Source organism: Rhinopithecus bieti, unplaced genomic scaffold (assembly GCF_001698545.2).
Source record: "Rhinopithecus bieti isolate Rb0 unplaced genomic scaffold, ASM169854v2 scaffold_40077, whole genome shotgun sequence".
In the NCBI taxonomy this organism is placed as follows: domain Eukaryota; kingdom Metazoa; phylum Chordata; class Mammalia; order Primates; family Cercopithecidae; genus Rhinopithecus; species Rhinopithecus bieti.
Genome location: NW_016816716.1, coordinates 287,072 through 309,646, shown reverse-complemented (window position 1 = coordinate 309,646; position 22,575 = coordinate 287,072). Strand labels below are relative to the sequence as shown.

At 41.8% G+C, this 22,575-nt stretch overlaps 1 protein-coding gene across 1 annotated transcript in view; it reads right to left on the bottom strand.

The window, feature by feature from the left end:
- The window catches only part of DNAH9 (dynein axonemal heavy chain 9), a 381,759-nt gene that overhangs the window by 160,348 nt on the left and 198,836 nt on the right, over positions 1–22,575 (bottom strand). The window contains 2 exon segments of the mRNA XM_017855172.1: positions 10,087–10,283; positions 13,645–13,806. Coding sequence (XP_017710661.1) covers positions 10,087–10,283; positions 13,645–13,806 — 359 coding nt within the window.

Below are 22,575 nucleotides of genomic sequence, written 5' to 3'. Positions count from 1 at the left end.
TGTATAAAGGCTTGAGTGGGAGCAGGGGCCTTCCTTGGAGGCACGTCACAGGCTGAGCTGTGGGAAACGTTAATGAGATTGTTCCCAAACCTGGCCTTACCTTCTTGCCTGAGTCGACTGAAGCTGCCACTGCTTTGCCTTAAGCCACAGCCTCTAGCGAACCAGGGACAGCTTGGCGGAGCCATGGAAGGGAGCAGGATTGCAGGGGGATGAGTGATGTGATTGGGAGCGGACTCAGGGTTGCCCCTGCCCTTCTCCCCCACCATACCTGACCCTGCCACACCTCCCACTTCAATTCTTTTGGGCAAGAAGAGGGGACAGAAAAAGCGAAACAGTGGAAAACATACAATTTTAAAAATTCAGGAAAGGCTGGAGGACAAAGCAGGAGCAGAAGTTGGTTCCTCTTCGGAAAGAAGAGAAGCCAAACCAAAGTCAGTAGGAGAGGAACAGGGAGCCCGGAGAGAGCTCATCTGTCTCTCTCCTTCAATCCTTCCTGGGCGTCGATGCCCTTGTAATGAAGGTTTGTGGGTTCTTATTATCAACAGGTAAGACACATGCATCCCTGGCTTCTGGATTCCTCCTTTCGTAGCCTTACTGCTCACCACTCTCAGTGCCCATATTTCTCTCTCCTTGCTGCCTTCCTTGCAATGGAAGACTATTCCAGGCCTCATCCCCTTCAGAGGAAACCACTCTTCCTGCCCTCCAGCCCGTCCTCAAAGCCCACCCTCCAACAGCCTCTCCTCCAGGATCCACTTCCAATCGTTTGTCTAACCCCTCTCAGCAGTATGCATATACTTTACACAAGGTGCTACACCCTTTATAAAAATAACCCGGATTTCCTCTTCTTTTCTCATCTTAGAAACAATGGCTCTGCATTGTACAAAATGCGTACAATACAGAAGAAAATCCACATTTCCACTATTTAGCAATAAACACTACTGACGTAAATCATAGGTCCTTGTAGACTTTTTTCTAGTGTCTGTCTGCATTTTTATAAATATATATGTTTGTATATGCATTGATCATACCTGAAAAGTCAATATATTTCTGTTATGTGTATTTTAAAAATTGAGTTCATCTTATAAACTGAACATAGTGTTTTGAAAACTTTTTTTTTTTCATTTAGCAATATACTGTGATTGTTTTCCTAAGCCATTAAAAATTCAGCTAAACCAGACTTTTGATGGTGGAATGGTATTGTGTAGAATACCAACATTGTGTTGGTAATAAGGATAGAATAAATTGCCTGTCTGTAATAGCCTGCTGTTGGATATGTATGTTGCTTCCAACATTTTCCAATTATAAACAATGCTGTATATATTTTTTAAGTTTATATCTCTAATTATATCCTCAGGATAAGTTCTAGAAGTAAAACTGTCGAGCCAAACAGTAAGACACTCTTTAGAGATTGCCACACAGAATGAAGGCACCAATATGTACTTTTCCTAGGTAGAACTGACCAAAAGTTGGATCTGCTATATTGGAGGATTTGAATATACTGGATATGTTAGTTGAATTAGAATGTGTTAAGTCAGTGAATGCAGGGCTATGTAACATAGTGATCAAGCTGCTTTAGAGAAATGGATATGGAAGAAGAGACAGCAGGTACTAGTGATTTGGGGACCAAAAGAGTGTGAGAATAGAAGTCGGGCCGGGAGCGGTGGCTCACGTCTGTAATCCCAGCACTTTGGGAGGCCGAGGTGGGAGGATCACCTGAGGTCAGGAGTTCGAGACCGGCCTGGCCAACATGGTGAAACCCCATCTGGAGAGGGTTCAAGATTTCAGTCTGGATGCGTAAAACATTTGTAGCAATAAAAAGTTCTTTGGGGGCCAGGTGCGGTGGTTCATGCCTGTAATCCCAACACTTTGGGAAGCCAAGGTGGGTGGATCACCTGAGGTCAGGAGTTCGAGACCAGCCTGGCCAACATGGTGAAACCCTGTGTCTACTAAAAATACAAAAATTAGCAGGTGTGATGGTGCGCACTTGTAATCGCACCTACTAGGGAAGCTGAGGCAGGAGTATCTCTTGATCGAGGGAGGCAGAGGTTACAGGTTGCGGTGAACCAAGATAGCTCCACTGTACTCCAGCCTGGGTGATAGAGAGAGACTCTATCTCAAAAAAAAAAAAAAAAAAAAAAACCAAAAAAAACAAAACAAAAAAAACTCAGGTAAAGTTTGGCCGAATAGACTAAGGGATACGTTTGAGATTGAATTGCACGGGCTACAGTCCTGTGCTCCTGTCTGTGTTAATGATGTTATAACTAGAAATGCCATATTCATATTAAGTATTGGTGGAGCAACATAAGGTCTAGCTAGCTCCAGTTTGGAAGAAACTCTGGGTATGGGTTTTGGTGGGTGGGGTTCGACACATGAACAACATGTGAGTGTATATAAAGTTACAGAGCTTGTGTTGAGCCTCTGTGGTTTGAAGTTTCCTATTTCTGCAAATTTCTTGCATGTACTGATGACTTGCTCACAATGAACATAAATAAGCTAAATGTTTGTGGGTACTCATTGCCCCATGTCTCCTGTGGGGTGTGATTGCTGCTCTGAAATCTCACTAGCAGTGTGTGGGAGGTGGGAGTCTGGCTCCCAACCCTTGTTGCCACTGAATCTTACATCTAATTTTTTTTTTTGAGACAGAGCCTTGCTTTCTCGCCCAAGCTGTAGTGTCATGGTGCAATCTCAGTTCACTGCAACCTCTGCCTTCCAGGTTCAAGCAATTCTCCTGCTTCAGCCTCCCGAGTAGCAGCGGAGATTGCAGTTGCCTGACACCACGCCTGGCCCCCAAAGAACTTTTTATTGCTACAAATGTTTCAGACATCCAGACTGAAATCTTGAACCCTCTTCAGATGGGGTTTCACCATGTTGGCCCGGCTGGTCTCCAACTCCTGACTTCAGGTAATCCATCTGCCTCGGCCTCACAAAGTGCTGGGATTACAGGCGTGAGCACCGTATCCAGCCTTACCTCTAATTTTTAATCTCTGCCAATTTAATGGTGGAAAAATTACTGTTTTATTTTATTTATTTGGTTTCTAGGGAATTGAACATTTAAAAATGTTTATGAAGCATTTTAGAATTTTTGTTTTGTAAACTTTCTGTTCACGCCCATTGCCTGCTTTTCAGTTGAAGTGTTTCTCTCAATTTGTGAAACCCCTTTATGTATGTTTTCAGTTATCCTTCCATGTCTCACCTTTATCATCTGGTTTTTCTAAGGTGTATCAGATATATAAGTATTTTTAGGTCTTACAGTTGGATGTAGTTAACTACTAAATTTTATGTAGTTAAAATGTTTTGACTTAAATATTCAGGAGTTGTTTATTGATCTACATTCAGTAATTTTATGATTTTACTTTTCCACTTTAATTATTTAACTGTGATACTTACACTCTGTCTTACAACAGACAGATTTATACTTCTCTTGCTTTCCTATGAAACCGTAATTTCTAGATGTCTGAAGAGTGCATATAGTCATTTTGTATTCTCTGCAGTGATAGCACATTGAAGGTATCTAATACATTTTTGTTAAATTTAAACAGAAAAACCCACGCCTTATACTAGCTCCACATTTGGGGTGATGTACACAATGATTCATTATGCTGGGTGCAATGGGTTATCTGCTTTGTGTCAGAATGAGATGGTGCCTGATGAAGGGAGAAACCATGGTGCTAAGATATCCAGGCCCTCTCTCCTGATTCAGAAAAGGTGGGGCAGGAAAGGATTAGTGGAGGAAAGAGAGAGGCAGGCATGGAGGAGGAGTCGGAGGAGTTGGAGTCCAGCTGGGTTCTCTGGGTCACCCAGCCCCCCAGCCCTATTCTGAAGGCCTGAACTCAGCTTAGCGTGGCCCATGCCATTCAATATCTCAACGGGAAATGCATTGTTAGTGATGAAGTTTCCAGAGAAGTGTGGTTAAGTCTGCAACCGTCAGCACCGGACTCCAGCTGGCGATTCATTACCAACCTCTGATGAGGGCAAAGAACTCTGCATTTAAATTACAAAATTTAAAAAGAAGATCAATATTCTAAAGGGCTCCTGGGCCAGAAAACCAAGGTAGTCTAAGTTAAGTCCATTACTGAATTTCTGAGAGATTAAAAACAAAAGCTGAAGATGCACCACCACACAGCTGGAGGAAGCTGATTTATTGGACTAGACATGCATGTGCATGTGCGCAAGCACACACACGCGCGCGCACACACACACACCCCCTAGAGAATGGGTAAGATTCTCAGGGCACAAAAGAAGTACATCTGAGGGTTTGTCGTTGTTGTTGTTGTTAATGATTGCTAAGTGATTCTAAGAGAAGAAAATATACGTGGGAGTGAAAAAACAGACAGGAAAAGATGAATGGAGATTATGCCAAAAGCGGGGGGAAAGATCTGGTTTAAAGCTTGAAGAAAAAGCAGAACAAGAATCTGCTGAAGTGGTGACGAAAGTCAGTAGGAAAGTGGTATTACTAAGGAAATAAGGCAATAGCACAAAGAAAAAACGCTTTAATATGTACTGACTGCAAAGCACTTTGCATAGATAGCAACAACCCTACAATGCAGGCATTCTTAATATCCTAATTCCCCAGCTGAGGATATTTAGGCTTGGGGGTTAAGCATCCTTCCGAAAGCATCCCAACCAATTTGTGGCAGAACAAGGATTTGAACTTTGGTTTGGTTTTATCTCTGGAACCTGTGTCCATAACCACTACACAGTGCTCCGTTACTGAGTTCAGCTCAAAGCTGCAGAAAGGGAGAGCAGCAAAGCTGGGGAAGGGTGTAGAGGGCTCTAACAAAAAAGATGATGAGAGCTTGGGTGGTAAAAACAAACAGCTGGATGGAGTTATTATAAAAATCCGTTTTCAACTTGGCTCCCTGGACCTGTGAGTTGCCGGGAAGGCACACACAGCCTCCTTCTTCCTCTGCTCTGTCCTACTCCCACTTTTTTTTTTTTTTTTTTTGTGTCTGTGTTTTTTCTTGGGACAGAGTTTCACTCTTGTTGCTCAGGCTGGGGTGCAGTGGTACAATCTTGGCTCACTGCAACTTCTACCTCCTGGGTTCAAGTGATTCTCCTGCTTCAGCCTCCTGAGTAGCTGGGATTACAGGTGCCCCCCACCATGCTTGGCTAAGTGTTTTGGTATTTTTAGTAGAGATGGGATTTCACCATGTTGGCCAAGCTGTTCTCCAACTGCTGACCTCAGGTGATCCATCCACCTTGGCCTCCCAAAGAGCTGGGATTACAGGTGTGAGCCACCATGCCCAGCCTACTCCACTTTGGGTCTCAGAAGGTGGAACCTTCCTGGAGTGCTGTGTGTGTAGTGGTGCGAGGCCATGGAGTCTTCCCACACTCTTAGATTATCTGTGTTTCTCCCTGTACTGCCTGGTATCCTTTTTCTGATCTAAGAAGGGGAATCCTTCTGCTTTTTTGGTTGGTAGAGGCAGCAACGAGAGGTCCATGAGCCCCAGAGAAGGGAGGGAAGGGCAGAGTGAGGATAAAGTAATGGGTAGTTGATGTCTTTAAACAAACGTATGGGAAATTATACATCTAAATACACTTTATTCTTCAGAGTTGTCTCCCTCCAGGCAGTTCATTTTCCCAGTTATTTTGCCATTGCTAAATGAGGCTCAGGCTTCACTTTGGATGTTAACTTCAGAGTTTGTTTATAAGCCTATGGAAGAAAGCTGGTGTTTGTAGTCAGTACTTGTTATTTTTTTTTTCTAAAAACAATATTAGTTTGATCACCCATGTTGGAAGCCACATTGATGGAATCACTTACAATTCTTTCAAATTAAATTTGCCCTTAAAGGACAGAGACTTGCCTCAATTCCAAGAATATGACAGACATGACAGACATACTGATGGCTCTTAAGGAGAAAAGGAAATACTTACTGGAGCTTCACAAGGTTGAACTTTTTTTTGTGGTTGTTTTTGAGATGGAGTTTTGCTCTTGTTGCCTAGGCTGGAGTGCAATGGCACAATCTTGGCTCACTGCAACCTCCGCCTTCTGCGTTCAAGTGATTCTCTTGCCTCAGCTTCCCGAGTAGCTGAGATTACAGGTGCACACCACCACCACATCCAGCTAATTTGTAGTTTTAGTAGAGACGGGGTTTCACCATCTTGGTCAGGCTGGCCTCAAACTGCTGACCTCAGGTGATCCGCCCACCTCGGCCTCCCAAAGTACTGGGATTACAGGCATGAGCCACTGTGCCCAGCAGGGTGAACTTTTAATCCCTCATTTCCTGAACCCTACTATGCACTAGGCATTGTCTAAGGTACTAAGGTTTCAGCAGTGAGCAAGACACTCTGTGTGCTCAAGGAGTTCACATCGGATTAGGGGGATACAAGAAAATATCTGAAGAAGCTTCATAGGATGATAGTAGAGAGCACAGACTCTAGAGCCAGATCGCGCTATTGCAAGTTTTACCTATTTATGAGGAGTGTGACTTTAGGCAACTTCTCTCCTCTCAGTCTCAGTTTCCTCACTGATAATATAGAGACAGTAACAAAACTTTACTTCTTCAGGGTTTTTGTGAAAACTAAATGTAATGATACATGCAAAACACTATGCACCAGGCACATAGAGAGTTCTATGTCGAGTTACAAGTCGTATTAAATGCTACCCTCTCAGGGAGGCTTTCCTGATGACCCTATTTATAATTAGGATCACCCTCAGTCCTCTCTACTCCCCTTCCCTCTCTGTTTTCCTCTGCATTATTTATTCTCATATAACATGCTAAGCAGTTTTACTGAGCCCCTGATAGGTTCCACACACTGTCCTAGGGGTTAGGATCCTGGCACTCATCCTAAGATTGTCTAATCAATAAATAAATGTTGGATGAGTGGATGATGTAAAAAGAGAGGTTAGTCATTGACCAGTGTCACAGGGGCGTCATGTAATACAGGCAAGGACTTAGCAGTGACAACTGACTTCAGGAAGACGTGGGTCACCTCACTACAGAGGTGACGATGACAAGCATTGCTTTGTTCAAGGGCTAAGAAGTGGGCAGAGAAGGAAATCAGAAGTGAGAAAGTAAGACAAAGCAGAGAAATGGGGGTAGCAGATGGAAAGGAATGTAAGAGGCAAGGAATAGTTTATTATTTTTTGATAAGTGATAACATAGCATGTTTGTATGCTGATGCATATAATCCAGAAATTAATGATGGAGTAAGATAAAAGAGGGGAGAGAGAAAATAGGAGAGGGAGAAGGAGAGAGAGAGAGAGAGGAGATAATTACAGCGAGAGGTGAAGCCACCGAGAAGGTGAGAGGAGATGGGATCCAGGGCGCATGTGGAGGGACTAGACTTAGGTAGGGACAGGGGTGTTCATGAACCGAAGTTGTAGGGAAGGCAGGACTTGCAGGAGGGATGCAGGGATACACATAGGCTGTTAGATTTGATGATGGGAAGATGCGAGATTTCTTCTGGTCACTTTCATTATCCCAGTGAAAAAAGAGAGGTGCTCATTAACTGGGAATAAGGCACTGGGAGTTTGAAAAGAGAAGGAAAATGTGTAACGCAGTTATCACGGAATGGTGAAAGGAGCAATATGCCTACGGTAGCAGAGGGCAATTTCTAGCAATGTTGAGGCCTGTTTGATATTTATGGCTGCAGATCTGGAGCAAAAACAATCAACATGGTGGGAGATTTTTCTTCAACAGTTGTCTAGCTGCTTAGGGGCAGGGTGAAATGAGAAGATAGTGGGGGCTGGGCACAGTGGCTCACACCTGTAATCCCAGAACTTTGGGAGGCTGAGGTGGGTGGATCACCTGAGGTCAGGAGTTCGAGACCAGCCTGACCAATGTGGTGAAACCCTGTCTCTACTAAAAATACAAAAATTAGCCGGGTGTGGTGGTGGGCGCCTGTAATCCCAGCTACTTCAGAGGCGGAGGCAGGAGAACTGCTTGAACCCAGGAGGCGGAGGCTGCAGTGAACTGAGGTCATACCACTGCACTTCAGCCTGGGTGACAGAGTGAGACTCCTTCTCAAAAAACAAAAAAAATATAGTGAGGTTTAGCCCGAGTGAGATTTTGTGGATACAATGACAAGAAAGTTAGGGGAGCTGGCACTGGGATGATGGGGTCTATGGTGGTTAAAAAGGAAAGTAAGGAGAATCTCTTGAACCCAGGAGGCAGAGTTTGCAATGAGCTGAGATCACGCCACTGTACTCCAGCCTGGGCGACACAGAGAGACTCTGTCTCAAAAAACAATTAAATTAAATTAAGTTAAATTTAAATTTTTTTTTTTTTTTTTTGGACGGAGTCTCGCTCTGTCGCCCGGGCTGGAGTGCAAGGTCCCCCTGTGGGGCCGGATCTCAGCTCACTGCAAGCTCGCCTCCGGGGTTTACGCCATTCTCCTGCCTCAGCCTCCCGAGTAGCTGGAGACTACAGGGCGCCCGCCACCTTCGCCCGGCTAGTTTTTTCTTCTTCGCTATTTTTTAGTAGAGACGGGGGTTTCACCGTGTTAGCCAGGATGGTCTTCGCATCTCCTGACCCCTTCATGATCGCCGTCCTCGGGCCTCCCAAAGTGCTGGGATTACGAGGCTTGAGCCACCGCGCCCGGCCAAATTAAATTTTTAAAAAGGGAAAGTAAAGACATGGTAGGGGGAGAGACAACAGAGTCTGGGGAAGTAGTTGGTCCAATGAATGAAGTCATGATGAAATTGAATGAAAGACTAGAGCAGATGAGTGGGAGGGTGGCAGGTACAGGTCAGAAAGTGGGATGTTTGAAGTTGGGATTTTGGAGGTGGGTTCCTATGATAGGAACATGAGAGTGAGGGCTGAGGTGGGCTAGAAGAAAAGACCATGGGAGCCAAGCAGGCCAAGGAACAGAAAGAATTATTAGCTAGATGCCAAGAGTGAGACATGGGTGAGGAGGAAGGGCAGGCAGGGACTAAGGCCATTAGCAGATGATGGGGAGTAATTGGCTGTCAGCAGATAACAGTGACAAGGAGAAAGAATGAGTACGAAATGCAGGTGACCTGTGCTCAAAAGAACTGGAGTTTGTGAAGGATAAGAGAAGAAAGGTCTTAAATGTGCCATTGGGGTGGGGGACTGGGGGTAAGGAGGTTACTTACTCCTCTCTAGGTCCTGGGGCACATAGAATGGGGAAGAAAAAACAGCTTTCCTCCACTCAGGGGTCAGTCAGGTATCAGTTAGAATTTGGCAGTAAAGGGAAAGTTCAGAGAAGTTGAAATGAAGCGGATGTTGCTGCTAAGACCATCAGTACCCTGGGGGAAGGTGGAAGGATTTTGGAGGGCAGTGAGCGCTGGTCATGGGTCTCAGATTGGGAAATGTAAGAAGCAGGGTAGGGATGGTGTTGGTGTGAGGCTAGACTGTCTTGGAGGCTTGGTTATTACTTTCAGTTATTCACTAGATGGCAAAAACACTCAAAGGATATTTAATTTTTGAAATATATATGTACTTGAACACAAACCCTATCTCGGTTTTTTTTTTTTTTTTTGAGATGGAGTCTAGCCTCTGTTGCCCAGGCTGGAGTGCAGGGACGCGATCTTGGCTCACTGCAACCTGGGCCTCCTGGGTTCAAGCAATTCTCTTGCCTCAGCCTCCCGAGTAGCTGGGACTACAGGCGCCTGCCACCACACCCGGCTAATTTTTTTGTATTTTTAGTAGAGATAGGGTTTCACCGTGTTAGCCAGGGTGGTCTCGATCTCCTGACCTCATGATCCGCCCTCTTCCACCTCCCAAAGTGTTGGAATTACAGGCGTGAGCCATCCCGCCCAGCCTATCTCATTTTTTTAAAAGACCCTTGGACTAATAGCGAGGTGGCGATGGAGGTCCTGAGCTGTTCTGGGTCTCATTTTATGACCTCAAGTCTGTCCTCGGTGTCACTGTGATCATGCCCAGGATAGCAAATGGCGGACCTGGAAATGAACCCATTCCTGCCTGAGCTCGGCACTGTGCTGCTCCCTAGGGCTGGCGGCAGGAGCTGCAGCTGCTCTGCCAGCAGCCATCTTGACCTTTAAGGCAGAAGCAGGAGCTCCTTTCCTGGTTTTACGGAAGTGACCTCAAATAGCCGAATGAAACCCCCTGTCACTGGGAAGAGGAAGCAACTGAGGAAAAGGAAAATGAGAAGCATACTTACACATGGCGCATGGCATCCTCAAAGAGAACTAGGTCCATCACTGTGTTGACTTCATTGTGGTTCTCCAGGGCCTCCACCAGAGTCTGGGTCAAAAGTTCCCAAGATTGTACAGGCATGTATTTGGGCTCCCCAATACCATTTGCAAAGTGACAATACAGGTTCGGGCTTTGGGTCTGCTCCACAGGGTCTTCAATATCCTGGTGATGAGACACAGGAATAAGGGCCCTCATTATTGACTCCTAGGGTTGGTTCTACAGAGCAGAGACACCTGGTTTGCTCTGCACATTCCCTGGAAATTAAGCATCAGTGCTACTTCCAACATGTCCTTCTCTTGAGAAGTCCTTTTAAGTGGATGTTTGACATCCATCTACCAGCTCCATGAAGTCTCAGGTCATGTTTGTTATTCCTTATGGCCTGAGGATGGGAAGTGGGAGGTGGGATGGAGCCTCCTCACAAGCACAGTAAGAGAGTGCTTCTGTGAGAAGAAGAGTAGATAGGGATGGATGGGTGGATTTCTCTAAGTGGGGGCTCTTTTGCCAGTATTGAATGAAGAGGATTGTGGCCCAATCGCCTCACTTTCTGCATGTACATTCCAACAGATCTAGGTCCTCAATCTATAGCAAAGCCATCCAACATCTTTTCCTGTGACATTACACAAGTATGTTGCCAGCCCTGACTTCATAGGTTCAGTCCAGAGGACTTGGTTTCTGAAGAATGCGCTACTAGCCACCCTCAGGTGACTGGTGCATTTATGGTAATCTTAATGCATTTATGGTAGAACTCCCTACTTACAACACTTTCGGGCTGTGTGTCAAATCTCACCCATAGGAGAAATGTTACCATGTTGAATAAATATGGGCTGGTTATAGTATAGTATAATTCAATTAATTTGAAGGATAAGGAGTATATGTCTCTTCACCAATGTATCCTCTAAATACTGAAGAGAAAACCAATTTTTTAACTTTCATGTTAGTGGAGACAAAAAGTAACTACTTACCTGTCAAAACCCAAATACCTAAGACTTGAGATAGGAGAAAAGGTTGTCAAAGAGAAAAGTCCGAGAAAGAATAGGTTTTCTAAGACACAAATAGGATGTTATGCCAGCATGAGCAGTTGTCCCCACCTGTCATTTTTTCCTCCTGAAGTTCAGACTGGAAGACCTACCTGGGAAAGAGGTAACCAGTGTGTTATTTATCAGCAGGGACACGTCCCAGGGCATAAGTCACTGTAGGGTTAGCCTTGTAAGCCTATGGGACAAGATTCACCAAACCTAATATAGGGCAAGTGAAGAAGACAGTAACATCTATAGAGAAACCAGGGCTGCTGCCTGAGTGTAAGAAGAAAGGACTGGAAAGAGTTAAAAATAAACAAGTTATTAAATTTTGAAGGTGGTTTCAAAAACTGTAGAAAACAATTCTGGCTTTGCCAGCCAGTAACAAAAATGCTCAGACATTTGGATAAGATGTAAATGCAGTGCAGGAGGGCTATTCTTGCTATTAGGAAAACACATGAGGACGGAGGAAATAATGTGGGAAGGCATTTACCCTGTTTGAGAATGGGCTAATGTTCTGGAAATCCGTTCTTATAGCAGTCAGTTGACACCAATCATCTAGCAGAGGAGGAACTAAAGTGCAGTTTTGGAAAGCCTGGTTTACAAAGACTCTTTGATGAACAAAACAAGTCTTCAATTTTATGATCAGAGCCATGCTGTGTAGAAGGCAGAGAGAAAATTAACCAACTCAACGAATCAAAGATTCCTTAATAGTGATGCCAAATCACACAGGGCCATGAATCAGAGAAGCTTATGCTTTGAGTAGTGGAAACAGAATTGTATCGCTTCGTTGGTGGAAATCTGGCAACTCTTCCCTGATACCAATACCAAGATTTGGTGTGACCAAGGGTGCTCCAGGCTGGCATTTCAAATGTTGTTGGGGAAGGATAATGGCAATATTCATATATCTGGGTCTGTGATCAAAAGGCAGTGCTCTTAGTACACAGACTCACACGTGGAAACTCTATTTCAAAGTCCAAGTGTTATGACTCTGAAGTGCTAGCTCAGATCAACTTATAAAGACAATGAAGACTAATCTGCAGGGCCAGCAGTGAGTACCTGAATTGGGTAACTCTACGATGCTCAGAGAAAGGCATCTAACATGAGGGTCTCAAACATCAGGCTCCAATAACAATGCTGAGAGAAGTGGGAGAAGTTAGGACGGCTGGCTTAGTCAAAAGCAGACTAAAATAAGTGAGTTAAAATGCTGTCTAAACATTCAAAAGGCTGTCACATAGGTTGGGATGGACTGTAAATATCTTCAGAGGTAGGGTCAAGATGTTATCAGGAAAAAAAAATACGGAGCTAAACCGAACAAGGTGAGTTTAAGGACAACATAGCATACCTAAATACGAAATTTGAATATTTCTAATTTCCAGAGGGGACAGACAAGCAGTATGTGTGGAAAAGATGGGGCTTTGGTTAATAGAAGGCTCAGTGTTCACTGTGGAGTAATTTTGACACTAAGAAATATAATAAGATCTCAGGCTGTGCTACTATATCAGTGCCTCCCAAGGCATAATCTATGGGCCATTCATTATGTAAATTATTAGTAAGTTTAATGAGAGGAAAGAGTTTTAGGGTCCAATACATTTGCAGAATGATATGTAAATTAGAGTTATTCAAGATTTCAGGACTTTAACGTCTTAAATCCACCATGAATTTCTAAGAGAGTCATATACAATAAAGCATTTTCTCAACTCATTTCATGACAGACACTTTCTCAAGAAGTATCTTGTAGTAAAACTGTTTAGCAGGACATATTTTGGGAAACACAGTAACAAAACTATGGTCTTTAAGAAAAGGGGGAATGATGATCTTGCTTTTGGTCAGACCCCAGCTGGGTTGTGCGACGAAAAGTCAGGCACCACAATTTCAGAGGGGAGAACTGGTGAGAGAGCAATCAGGAGGATGTCAGAGTTGTTTAGGTTTGAAACCAATCCATGTTAGAAATGGTTAAAAGCATTCAGGCTATTTGGCCTGGAGAAGAGAAGACTCAGGAAGAGTGAGATAAATGGCATTAAAATATTTGAGAGTTTGTTTTGTAGACCTGGGTAGTGGTCAGAGAAATAACTTCTAGATTATTATTAGACCAAATGTTCAGTCTCTAAAATTATTTCAAATGTTCCAAGTTTCAAAATTGCTCAAAATTTCCAATTAGCAGCCCCAAAATGGCAGCCTTGGGAACAATGGGATCATGCATTTTCAAGGATGCTAGAGCATCACTGGGGTAATGAATCTGAGAAATGCTGCGAGGGGACTAAGTACCATGTAGGGACTTGGGTCAGATGATCTCTATGGAATTCTCAATACAGAGATTCTGGGATTGATTTGCATCTATTCTTGCCTCAGCATTTTTTACCTGGGCAAAATCATGACAGAATTTCCTTCCTCACCTAGACTCTGGCCTTTCCCCATTAAACAGCTAGATTTTATCATTTGGGTGATCATCTGTATAATTATCTTTTTTTTTCAAATACAAAGAAAATCCATAGGGCAATACTCACATCAAAAGTTTTCTTGAGCACTTCTCTCTGGATTTTATCAAAAAGATCAAAGTCCTTTTCTTCTACCATCTTATCCCGATAAACTCGATTTGATTCATGCAGATAGAGCCTTATGAGATCCCGTGTGGATTTTACACATTCCACTGAGGAGAAGAGAATGCCCTTCAAGGGAACAGACACACAAAAAAATAACATCAGTAACCATCCAGAGGTACAATAGCTAGGAAAACTTTCCGGAGCATTTTATCTAACCTGGGATGGTGCCTAGGGCTTGTCTTGCTAAACAGTAGATCATTCTAGTGGCGGGAATACTTGGAAAGCTGAAAGGGAGCTTGTAAAGAAAGACCCAAGGGTTGCAGTGAGGCAGACCTGACCTCAAATACTTGCACAACCACTATGTGACTTGTGACTTTGGGCAACCACTAAGCAACTGTGTGACTTTGGGCAAAGCACGTGACATCTCTGAGTCTTAGTTTTCTCACTTTTCAAAGTGGAATAAAAATACTGACTTTCTAAAGTGGTCTAAATAATTCAAATTAATATGCCTAAGGAAACAAGTATTGCTCATTTTACATACTCAATACATTGGAATTATTCTTTTGTGCTCATCATAAAAATAACAACTGCAACAGCTATAATTTATTGAAGCAAGTTATGTGGATTAGATGCTATTGAAGCCAGCACTGGACTAGATGCTTTGCCAGATGAAGCTCTTTTAATACTCATGATGATCCCCTGAAATAATTATTACTAAATCCATTTTGTATAATGTGAAGATTGGAATTCAGAAAGAAAACATGCCCCATCTCATAGAGTAAGTTGCCTTCCTTCACACCACAAATTTTTGAAACCAGGTCTTCCGGACTATAATGCCTGGAATTCTAGCCACTACATTTTGAATCAACCACAATGAGGGAAAAAGTGGTTTCTCTGCTATGTTTCAATTCCACAAGTGCCATTTTGAAAACTGATTCAGATAAGAATTGACTATGTAAAATCAGAACTATAACAAAGGGCTAGAATGGATATGGCTAACCTTGGCAGGTCAGCAATCTATTTATCTCTAGTCAGTTTCCCTTCCTATGTGCTACAGGATTGGTTTCAAATATTTATTATTCTTTTCAAATTTCTCTGTCATCTTTTTCTGTTACTATTAGCCAAAGTCCTAACCTTCTTTTCTTTTACTGAAAAGTGGAGACCCAATGTTAGAGCCCCTCAATAACCTCAACAAATTCTCTAAGTTCAAGCTCATCTATGCCTGTGCCTGTTCTCATTGCTTACTTTCTTGTCTTAGAGGGAAAGGGATCATTTAATGGGTCTTTAGTTAAATTCATAGAATAATGTGCAGATTCATTAGCATAGAATACAGGTCTGGTGACAATGTTACTACAATCTGCTTCCTCATGATCGTTTTTTTTTTTTTTGGAGACAGAGTTTCACTCTTGTTGCCCAGGCTGGAGTGCAATGGCGCAATCTCATTTCACCGCAACCTCTGCCTCCCGGGTTCAAGCAATTCTCCTGCCTCAGCCTCCTGAGTAGCTGGGATTGCAGGCATGTGCCAACATGCCCAACTAATTTTGTATTTTTAGAAGAGACGGGGTTTCTCTGTGTTGGTCAGTCTGGTCTCGAACTTCCGACCTCAGGTGATCCACCTGCCTCGGCCCCCCAAAGTGCTGGGATTACAGGCATAAGCCACTGTTCCCGGCCCCTCATGACCACTCTTATCACTACTTCCCAAAAAACCTAGATTCCAGTTTCAGAAAATTCCCATTATGTTTTGATCCTGCACCCTTTTCTGTGCCTTCATGCCTTTTGCTTTGCTTGCCATGCTCATATTTCAAGATCTAGCTCAATTGAAGCCTCCTGTTGAAGTCGCCCAAGACACCTCTCCTGCTCGGTGGCGTTCCCTCCCATGTACCTCACAGAGCCTTTATATATACATCTCGATTACAGAAGAATTATTAGTTTCTCAAATTATTTTTAATATTATTTTTGTGACAGAGTCTCACTTTTTGTCACCCAGACTGGAGTGCAGTGGTGCGATCTCGGCTTGTGGCAGCCTCCACCTCCTGGGTTCAAGCAGTTCTCGTGCCTCAGCTTCCTGAACAGCTGGGATTACAGGCATGCACCACCACACCCAACTAATTTTTGTATTTTTAATAGAGACAAGGTTTCACCACATTGGCCAGGCTGGTCTTGAACTCCTGGCCTCAAGTGGTCCACCCGCCTTGGCCTCCCAAAGTGCTGGATTACAGGCATGAGCCACCTCACCTGTTGTCAAATTATTACTTTGTCTTTGTACAGGTTTGCTTCTTCCAGGTGATGGCAAATGTCTCAAAGGTAGAGGATTTGACAGACTTTATTTAGGTTGTGGTTTATTTTTATAACTGTATTGTTAGTATTTAGTAAGTGATAAGTCTGAAGGTAATTTCTCAACGGAAACAATAAAAGAAACCTTCAAATTGCTGAAAGAAAATAGCTACCAACCTAGAAATCCAAGTCACCCCTAAAATTTCTTAAAAATAAGAAATATATTTTTGGTCAAATTAAAATTGCAAGATACTTCTCCAACAGATATGAACTAAAGTAAATACTAAAAGAAGTTCTTCAAGCAAAATAAAAATGATCCTAGGTGGAAGAACAGAAATGTACAGAAATAAAGAGCAATGGAAAAGGTAACGTATGGGTAACTCTAAAGGAATGTTGACTTACTAAAACACAGATATCAATGGGTTTTCAAAATACAGAGGATTAAAATAAATGACAGCACAAAAGTCAATGGGACGTAAATTGTCCCAAGATCCTTGCATTGTATGGCAATTAATAAATATGCTAATTTATAAAAGACAAAAAGATAAAATGATGCCTTTGATAATCATTAGATGAATAGCAAAAGGATATATACTATGCTAAAAGAGGGAGAACAATTATAAAAACATAATTAGTTTGATAGACTACAAGAAGCGAGAAGAAAGGAGATAGAATAGGTAGAATATATTAAAAACAAAGAGCATAAGTAGATGTAATCATAAATATTATATAAAACAACATAGATGAACTAAACATTGTAATTAAAAGGCTATGTTGTCAGGCTGGAGTTTAAAGAGCCCAACTGTATGCTGCTTATGGGAGATACACCTTAAATATAAGAATATGGAAAAGCTGAGTGCAAGAAAGTGAAAATGTCATAAAAATATTGACTAAAGAATATGGAATAGTCATACTAATGTCATACAAAATTGACTTTAAAGCAAACATTGTTTTTAGAGATAAAGAAGTGTACTTAATAAATAAGAAAAAGATCAGTCTGCTAGGAAGATATACTAATTCTAAATTTGTATGTACCTAATAAATAGCATAGTTTCAAAATGTATAAAGTGAATATGACAAATAAAAGGAAAAATAAACATACCCACAATCACAGTGAAATATCTTAACATCTCTCTCAGGGACTGAAAGAACAAGCAGACAAAAAAATCTAGAAATTATAGGAATTTTTTAAACAACATGATTTACAAGGTTGCTTTAACTGGAATATTGATAAAACCGTACCCAATATCTGCAGAATGCATTTTAAAAAACCTGCACATCGATTATATCTTGGGACATACAGCAGTCTCAACAAATTTCAAAGGAATAAAACCATACAGAGTGTTTTCTGACAACAGTAGGCATCAGTAAGAGAAAGATAACTAGAAAATCTCTACATGTTTGAAAATAAAGCAATACACTTCTAAATATTCCATGAGTTAAAGAAGAAATCACAGTGGAGATTAAATATTATCAACTGAATGATAACAAAAATACAGCATATAAAAGCTTGCATGATGTAGCTAATGGTATGATTAGAGATAAATTTATATAGCCTTAAAATGAGTATTTTAGATGAGACAAAAGATGACAATTAATGATATAAGTAGCCATGCCAAGAAGTTAGAATAAACCCCAAACCCAAGGTAAGTAGGAATAAAAATTATAAAGCAAAGAGTGAGTATTAATAACATACAAATGGATATCGAATTAAGACAGTAAGAAAGTCAAATGAATAATGTAGGTATACCCTTCAGGTTTTTTGACTAGCACAATTGCTAACTCCCTAGCAAGGATGATAGAAGAGAAAAAAAGAGAAAAGACACACATAATACCCAATATAAGGAAGAGGACACAATGTCAGATACAGCAGATATTTAAAAGATAATCTGAGAATATTGCAAACAATTTTATGCCAGTAAATTAGCAACTATTGATAACATGGATGTCTTAACATGACTGACACATGAAGAAACAGAAAATCTGAATAGTCTTATATGTATTAAAGAATTTGAATTTATAATTTAAAACCTCTACCAAACAAACCTCCAGGTGGTTTTACCAGCAAATTCTTCCAACATTTAAGGAAGGTGCAATACAATGTTTTACTAAATCTTTTACAGAACAGAAAAAGAGGGAACACTTCTCAAAGTATTTTATGAGGACTTTATAACCTTAGAATATTAGAGAAAGATTACAAGACAATCTTATGAATATAGATGCAAAAATTATATTAAAAATTATCAAATGACATCTAGGAAAACATTAAAAGAAAGACATGAAACAACCAAGATGAGCTGATTCCAGGAATGGTTGATTTCATGTTTGAAAATAATCAATGTAATTTACCGTATTACCAGACTAAAAGAGAAAAAATTTATATAATTAAACAGATGCAGAAAAATCATTTAAGTTTCAACACATATTCATAATTAAAACTCTTAGTAAACTACAGACAGAAAATATTTCCTTAAAAGTATCCAGGTAAAAGCTACCCAGAAAAACCAGTAGAGAACATCATATTTAATGGCAAACTATTAAAAGTGTTTCCCTGTAAAATTAGGAATGTGACAAAATGCTACTCTCACTACTTCTCAACATTGTACTTGAGTTGTAGCCAGCACAATAAGACAAGAAAAAGAAATTAAACAATTTAAGGATTGAAAAGAAAGAAACATAACTGTTACTCTTTAAGTCAAAAGTAACAATTATTAAAATAGAGGTACACATATAATACTGAACAAAGATACAAAGTGATATTGACTATATATTCTATTTATATAAAGTTCAAAAATAGGCCAAAATAATTTATGATGTTAGAAGTTTAGACAATGTTTAGGGCTGGCAAGAGGAGGAAAGCAGGAAAGCATGAATGAAAGGTGCAAAGGAGAACATCAGGGATGCACTGAGAATGTTTTATTTCTTGATCTGAGTTGTGATTACATAGGTAGGATCCCTTTGTGATAATTAACCAAGGTGTATGCTTGTGGCTTTTGTGCTTTTCTGCTTGTATGCTACACTTTGATAAAGTTGATTAAAAGTGAAAAGAAATTCCATTAGGTGTCCTTGGCTCCACCCAGATGTTTATCTCAGCTTCTATCTCCTCAGCTCTCCGAGGTACCTGCAATATATGAGACGCAGAGGACAAGAAAAAGCACCAACCAGGAGTCCTGACCTCTAGAATTTTGTGTTTTACAGTGAGGCAAGCCATCAGTTGAAGTTTATAAATCTTGTTATAGCCAAATAGTCAGGGTGGTTGACAATTAAGGCTGAGTAAATGTAAGCATGTCATATGCCAACTCTGCACAATCTTAGATAGTTATGTGTTGCACTGAGATGGGAATGGTTAGTGATTTCTGTTACTCAGAGCATATGTTGGTTCATTTTCATGCTGCTGATAAAGACATACCTGAGACTGGGAGGAAAAGGGGTTTAATTGGACTTACAGTTTTACATGACTGGGGAGGCCTCAGAATCATGGCGGGAGGCAAAAGGCACTTCTTACATGGCGGTGGCAAGAGAAAATGAGAAAGATGCAAAAGCGGAAACCCTTGATAAAACCATCAGATCTCGTGAGACTTATTCACTACCACAAGAACAGTATGGGAAAAACTGCCCCCATGATTCCAATTATCTCCCACCAGCCCCTCCTGCAACATGTGGGAATTATGGGAGTACAATTCAAGATGAGATTTGGGTGGGGACACAGAGCCAAACCATATGAGAGCACTATCAAATTCTGTTCTGATCTGAACAGAACAAGGGGAGTACAGAGAAGGTCTGAATTACTGAGCCTGGGATCACGTCGGATAAAGGAAAACAACACCATACTCTGGGCAGTGCCTGTCTCCTAGTAGACATTAAACCATCCTCTATACTCTTCCATCAGGCCTTTGGTCAGACTCAGGGAGGAAGGGAGTGTTAAATCAAGTTTAGCTTAAAGCTGCCTCCTGACGTATTTTAAGTTTGACCTAAAAGTTGCTCTGTATATTGTGACCTGTAATTGAAATAGAGATATAAATTGACTGTAACCTACTTTTGTGCCAATCACCAAGTTTCCCCCAATCCCAGGTGGCCAGCTGTTAAAACTGGTGTTCAAATAAGGCAAACACCAAGCTGTAGACATTAAACCACCCCATCTCAGTGCAACACATAACTATCTAAGATGTTGCAGAGTTGGTGTGTGACGTGCTCAATCAGGCCTTTGGTTAGACACTCAGGGAGGAAGGGAGTGTTAAATCAAGTTTAGCCGAAAGCTGCCTCCTGATGTACTTTAAGTTTGGCCTAAAAGTTGCTCTGTACATTGTGAACTATAAATTAAAAGGAAGTGTACATTGACTGTAACCTACTCTTGTGCCAATCACTGAGTTTTGCCCAGTCGCAGGTGGCCAGCTATTAAAACTCTGTTTAAATAAGGCAAACACCAAGCTGTCACCAATCCAGCCATTTCTGTGCCTCACTTCAGTTTTCTTCACATCACTTTTGCTTTTCTGTCCAGAAATCTTCTTCCACTATGTGGCTATGCTGGAGTCTCTCTGAGCCTACTCTGGCCCAGTAGGCTGCCTGATTCGGATTTGTGAATTGTTCTTTGATCAGTTAGACTCTGCCAAATTTAATTTGGCTAAGGCTTTTCTTTTCACAGTCGGTAGGAGAAGACTGTGGTCAAGCTATGAGCCGGAAACTCTCGTTAGGGTAGGAGAGTGAGGGGACCATGTAGCCGAAGGGAGGCAGCACTTTAGGGGTATCGCATTCTCCACACTTGGAGCAGCTGATAGCTGGCAGGCTGCAAAGAGGCCTGGCTGGGATGCCGACCTCAGGGGGTTTCCACTCTGATTCTTTGCTAACTGAATCAGGTAGAGAAACAGGCCAGGGGAACAATCTCCACTCCTATCTCTCTGCTCTCTGGTTCCTCCTTGATATTGCATCAGTGACCATTACCACAAGGTGCACTCTTTCCTCCGGAAGCCTTTTGTCACCCTGAATTGCCTCCACAGCAGGGCTGAACATTCTAGCTGTTCTGTCAATGCTGCTGCTTACCATTATGCAATCACTCAGTCACGCTCAAGAGACTGATTTGTCTGTGGCTCGGTTTTGTCATCTCTGAATTGAAAATAATCAGTATTTTATCTTCTAGGGTTGTTGTGAGGATTAAGTGCATTCATAGATGTAAAAGGCTTAGCACTGCTCAGTAAATGTTAGCTATTATTACAGACTAAAGTCTAACTCTTAAGTCTTAAGTAGGGCCCACTCTAGTCTCAAGTTACCTTTCCAACCTCATCTCTCCTTTCCATAAAACTTATCGTTCCCACTGGGCTGGACTCTACGATATTCCACGAGACCTTTTTTTTTTTAACCTCCCTGACCATTCGTGCTATCATTGACTAGCCAGTAACTTCTCTGAGCCTCTGTTAAATTGGGATAACAACCTCTGTCCCAAAGGGTTGTCGTGAGTATTAAATTTCAGGTGGCACAGGTGACAAGACTGCTGTTCCAGGCAGAAGCTAAGGTTCTGGGTTGCTTCTGGTAAATGGAGCATAATTGATGCTTCCCCCTTCAGTTCTGTCACTTATGAGCAGTGTAGATTTGATCAAACGACGTTAACTTCTTTTTTTTTTTTTGAAAATCCACCTACTAACACCCCACTTCATAGAGCTGTAGTAATATTTAAGAGAGAGATTGTGTGGTGAAAAAGTCTTTCTCAATGAATGCTCAAAAACTGGGAGCCAGTTGTGGGTAAGCACAAACTTTGCTGCTCTCCAGTCCTGAGGGCTGCAGAGATGCAGGCTTTGTAGGCTCAGAGCTGAGTCTCTCTTGCTGCCTTAACCATCACATGCTTATTTTCCTCATTGGAAATTCAGATGAGGACAGAAAGGTGTGGTGGAAAGCCATCCAGGCCAGGAACCTAAAGGCCTAGATTCCAGTTCCTTTACTGGCTTCCTTGTGCTCCTGGGCAAATATATATGATCCATGTGGGTCTCTGTTTGTTTTTAATTTTTAAAATGAGTTAATGTTTGGGAGCTACATCTGATTCAGGAGTGGTATCCTGAACTAGCCTAGATGTGTTCTCAGAGACTTATTCTGAGGGGCTCATTGATTCCACCTTCAGGTGAAGCCTTCCTGGTCCATAGCTCTTGAGTCTCTGAACCAGGGTTTAGTAGGTTTCTGCTCCTTACATTCAGGAGTTCTGGCTGGAACAACCTGGCCCTATGTCGTCAGGGTCTGGAGTTTTGCTGGTTCGGCTCAAAGTCCTACCTGCACAATTGCTCTGGGAAATTAATTCCAATTACATGTGCTGTCATTGGAAGGTGGTGTCACTCCCTGATCAATTCACTTTGACACTCCTTTATGGGTGTGGCCTCTGCTTGGTGTAAAAGGCATCCTTCCCTCAATTATAACCCAGTGTTATCTTGGGGGAAGGTCTCTCTGTAAATGAATTTCTGCAGATTCTTATCCAGAATGGGAGAGTTGTGGACTTGGCTACATGAGGATGCTATATCTGACCAGACGGAAGAAAGGGTCTGGGTTTGCTAGATGGTGCTCTGGAGACTTGGACGGTGATGAGTTAAGCAATTGGAAGCAATGGGCAGAGATATGCCATCACTATTCAGATAAGCAGCTAGA